Raw genomic sequence first — 4,916 nt, 5'->3', positions numbered from 1 at the left:
CTACTTTGCATTGTGTTCTTGATGATTATGTACACGATCTCAAATAACTGAAGTATTAAAAGTACCGATATTTTGATTTGAGAATCCATATTACAGCATAAAGATAGGCTGACCATATTCTGAAATCCCAAAAAGAGGACACATATATGCGTGCCAAGGCGGGCAGCACGCCAAAGCCGAGGTGAAAATTTGCCAATGATACTCGAACTTGCTTTATAAATAATATATTTATTTAAATAAAGCATTTTTTCTCCTCAGTTGACAGCAGTGTTGGCACTAGGAATTTTCAAAATGGGGTCCAAGTCATAAAAATGGGGTCCCACAGTAAATTTTTGGGGTCCCACTTTTTTGTAAGCGTTTTGAAAACACATGATAAACGTATGCATTGTCCTGTTGTATCTCACATTCTATGTTGTGTTTTGGAAAAAGGTTGTCGTTAACGTTACTTAATTCATGAAAATAAATACCGTATTTTTCGGACTATAAGTCACAGTTTTTTTCATAGTTTGGCCGGGGGTGCGACTTATACTCAGGAGTGACTTATGTGTGAAATTATTAACACATTACCGTAAAATATCAAATAATATTATTTAGCTCATTCACGTAAGAGACTAGACGTATAAGATTTCATGGGATTTAGCGATCAGGAGTGACAGATTGTTTGGTAAACGTATAGCATGTTCTATATGTTATAGTTATTTGAATGACTCTTACCATAATATGTTACGTTAACATACCAGGCACGTTCTCAGTTGGTTATTTATGCGTCATATAACGTACATTTATTCAGCCTGTTGTTCACTATTCTTTATTTATTTTAAATTGTCTTTCAAATGTCTATTCTTGGTGTTGGGTTTAATCAAATACATTTCCCCCAAAAATGCGACTTATACTCCAGTGCGACTTATATGTTTTTTTCCTTCTTTATTATGCATTTTCGGCCGGTGCGACTTATACTCCGGAGCGACTTATACTCCGAAAAATACGGTAATCCCTTTTACCATGCTAGCTTTTTAGCTAATTCTGCAGGTATATACCACAATGTCAAATATTTTGTAATTTGGCACCTGCTTATTGTTAGCATGCTAGCTTTGCAGCTGATTTTACAGTTATACACCTCAAATTCTAATATTTTGTTACTTGACATGTTAACTTTTTTTGCTAATTTTGCATGAATACACCTGAGTCCGTTTTTTTTCATGTACACTAATTGCTAGCATGCTGTTAGCTTTTTTTTAGCTAATTTTACAAGAAAACACCTCAAGTCAAATGTTAAGCATGCTAACCTTGGCATGCCATTAGCTTTTAGGCAAATTTATCAGGAAGGCTCTTCAGAGTCATCTATTTTGGCACTTGATGAATGATCTTAGCATGCTAGCTTTTTAGCTAATTCTACAGGTATACACCTTCAAGTCAAATATTTTATTTGATGCATACAAACTGTTAGCATACTAGCTTTTCAGCTGATTTTGCAGTTCTACGCCTCAATTTCAAATATTTTGTTACTTGGCGCGTGCTAACCTTTTTCGTTAATTTTACAGGAATATATTTGAATCCAAAAACATTTTCACACACGCTATTTGTTAGCATGCCATTTGTTAGCTTTCTGTCAAATTTTGCAGGTATACATCTCAGTCAAATATTTTGTTTTTCCACGCATGCTAGCTGTTAAAATGTCAGCTCTATTTACAGGTCTACACCTAAGAGTCGTATAATTTAAAGCTATCTGGCTAGCGGGCGAGCCAATATTAAAACAGTTACAGTCCTCACTACAAGTACAAATTCTTCAAGTTTTTATTGTAATAGTACGCAAACTCATGGGTCCAATATTGACATCATGTTCCATGCACTATTTAAATGGAACAATGAGTGGAGGCCAAATATGGGCAGAAGGTGGAAAGCACCTTGATTGACACACTGTGGCCCCACTGAATAATAATAAAAATAATAATAATGGATTAGATTAGAGCGTCTATTGTTTCTTCTTGATCACGTGGGCACAGTCGTACTTGCCCCGGACCACCGTCAGCTTGACGCCAGGAAGGTCTTGCGTGCGGCCCCCCTCCACCAGGACTACATTGTGCTCCTGCAGATTGTGGCCCTCCCCCGGGATGAACGCCACCGCCTCTTTGCCATTGGACAGACGCACACGGGCGCACTTCCTGTTTGCGGAGTTGGGCTTCTTGGGTTTCCTGATCATGGTCTTCAGGATGACCGCCTTCAACTGCGGACGCCCAAAGGTGGCGCCGAGGGTCTTGGGAGGCACTTTGGGTTTGCCTGCACGGTGCATCTGGTTGAGGGTTGCCATGGTGTGGGAGAGCAGGGGGCGTGTCCACACGCAGGTGTGCTGGTACACTAAACACACATTTAACATACATTAGATAACATGCATCAGATATATATCATTATTGGGAAAAAACTACACTTTATGTACACTACTTGTATAAAGTGTACATTTAGACTTGTACTACACTAACACTACTTGTATAAAGTGTACATTTATACATGTACTACACCAACACTACTTGTATAAAGTGTACATTTACACATGTACTACACCAACACTACTTGTATAAAGTGTACATTTGTACATGTACTACACTAACACTACTTGTATAAAGTATACATTTATACATGTACTACACCAACACTACTTGTATAAAGTGTACATTTATACATGTACTACATGAATAAATGTTAAAATACATTAAATATTTAGTGTAAATGCGATGGAATAAAAAATTGTGCATTTAAAAATTAAATGTTTTAAAATATGTTTAACAATTCAATGTGTAAAAAATCAGGGTAAAACAAATTCAGTATAATAAAAATCAGTTAAAACAATTCAGTGCCAAAAATTTGCTCAAAATTCAATATTTACTTCCAGTTAATTAAATGAAATTACTTTTAATTGAAATTTTATGAAATTAGTAAAATCATTTGATGTAAAAATAAAATAAAAATCACTTCACATGATTTAAACGCAAAGAATTCAGTTCCAAAAATTAAGTGCCAAAAAAAAAGCTTTGTAATAAAGACATAAATTATATACATATACAATACAGCTTTACAGATGCCAACTTGCCTTGAAAAAGCGTCGTGAGAGCAGGTCTTACACTTTGTAACAGCGACATCACTGAAAATCAAACACAAATCAGACAAAAATCTAATTATTATTATCATTACAATGAATTATATTTGTATCTACACGGTGTTCATTCTATATATGCTAGTGTCATCAAACTAACAATTATGCCTGAATGCCAAAGACACATGCTAACATTAAGAAGCTTTATATACCAAATATGAGGACATTTCATGTGGATATAAAACAACTTTACGACAAAATGTCAAGGTATTAACACAATAATTTTCGCCCTGCAGCTTGTCATACATTGTCTTTGTGCTAACTTGCCAGCGGCTAGCTAACTGCAATAAAAAGCTTTAAATACAAATTTTATGGACATTTTATGTGGATTTAAAACATATTTACAACGAAGTGTCAAGAAAATGACATAATAACATTCGACCTGCAGCATGTCATACATTGTCCTTGTGCTAACATGCTAGCTAACAACAATAATTGTATTATTGTACCTGATGACGGGACTCAAACAAGGACCACACTGTCACACTTATCCACAGCGACAAGCAGCCCACGTCCCGCACTCAAACTCGACCATTTAATGACATTTTGTGAGCATAAACATCCTCAGTCGACTTCTTTTACAGGCTGGGCTAGTGAGAAAGACACCGGAAGTATTCTTTCACAACAGACGTACTTCCGGGTTTTTTCTTCTTCTGCGTTTTATGGCGGCTCGCAACCAGCGTTATCAGGCGCATACCGCCCTCTACAGTAATGGAGTGTGTATTCCTTAGGCCAGTGGTTCTCAACCTTTTTTCAGTGATGTACCCCCTGTGAAAATTGTTTTAATTCAAGTACTCCCTAATCAGAGCAAAGCATTTTTGGTTGAAAAAAAGAGATAAAGAAGTAAAATACAGCACTATGTCATCAGTTTCTGATTTGTTAAATTGTATAACAGTGCAAAATATTTCTCATTTGTAGTGGTCTTTCATGAACTATTTGGAAAAAAAAAGAAAGGTTTTTATTTATATTTATAAAGGATTTTTGAATTGTTGCTATTTTTAGAATTAAAAAAAAAATCTCACGTACCCCTTGGCATACATTCAAGTACCCCCAGGGGTACGCGTACCCCCATTTGAGAACCACTGCCTTAGGCTACAGGTTGAAAGTGCCTTCATTTTTTTTTGTACATTGTGAATATATGTTCAAAAGTCTCCAAGCACAAGTCATTATTTTCTATGCCGTTTCTCTCTTTATTCGATTTTCTATTATACTGTCTTGGTTACAATGCGACACTCCATGTATTCACCCATGCCTTTTTATTTTTTTTACTTTTATTTATACATTTCAACATTTACAAACAGACAAGAAACAATAATCAAAATAAGTACAAAACAGTACAAAAAGAGTACAAAGCAGCACCAGGGGGTTATATATTCAAAGTAACTAAAATAGAATGCAAAAATAAATATATATATATATATACACTACCGTTCAAAAGTTTGGGGTCACCCAAACAATTTTGTGGAATAGCCTTCATTTCTAAGAACAAGAATAGACTGTCGAGTTTTAGATGAAAGTTCTCTTTTTCTGGCCATTTTGAGCGTTTAATTGACCCCACAAATGCGATGCTCCAGAAACTCAATCTGCTCAAAGGAAGGTCAGTTTTGTAGCTTCTGTAACGAGCTAAACTGTTTTCAGATGTGTGAACATGATTGCACAAGGGTTTTCTAATCATCAATTAGCCTTCTGAGCCAATGAGCAAACACATTGTACCATTACAACACTGGAGTGATAGTTGCTGGAAATGAGCCTCTATACACCTATGTAG

The 4,916-nt window shown here is 35.7% G+C and overlaps 1 protein-coding gene across 1 annotated transcript; it reads right to left on the bottom strand.

Moving 5' to 3' along the window:
* Nucleotides 1-1,780: 1,780 nt before the first annotated feature.
* Nucleotides 1,781-3,790, bottom strand: mrps12 (mitochondrial ribosomal protein S12). Its single transcript, XM_062029768.1, has 3 exons — nucleotides 3,598-3,790; nucleotides 3,086-3,136; nucleotides 1,781-2,355 (listed from the first exon to the last, which is right to left on the bottom strand). Exons 2-3 carry the CDS (start codon nucleotides 3,132-3,134, stop codon nucleotides 1,973-1,975), a joined length of 432 nt encoding a protein of 143 aa, XP_061885752.1. The 5' UTR covers nucleotides 3,135-3,136; nucleotides 3,598-3,790; the 3' UTR covers nucleotides 1,781-1,972.
* Nucleotides 3,791-4,916: the final 1,126 nt, after the last annotated feature.

Source organism: Entelurus aequoreus, linkage group LG20 (assembly GCF_033978785.1).
Source record: "Entelurus aequoreus isolate RoL-2023_Sb linkage group LG20, RoL_Eaeq_v1.1, whole genome shotgun sequence".
In the NCBI taxonomy this organism is placed as follows: domain Eukaryota; kingdom Metazoa; phylum Chordata; class Actinopteri; order Syngnathiformes; family Syngnathidae; genus Entelurus; species Entelurus aequoreus.
This window is presented reverse-complemented; position numbering and strand designations above follow the sequence as displayed.

Bases quoted from the DNA above. Each gene is read 5' to 3' on its own strand.
- mrps12 (XM_062029768.1), bottom strand. From the start codon at position 3,134: ATGTCGCTGTTACAAAGTGTAAGACCTGCTCTCACGACGCTTTTTCAA. The intron at 2,356-3,085 runs GCAAGTTGGCAT...ATGTGTGTTTAG, and splicing joins TCTCACGACGCTTTTTCAAG to TGTACCAGCACACCTGCGTG.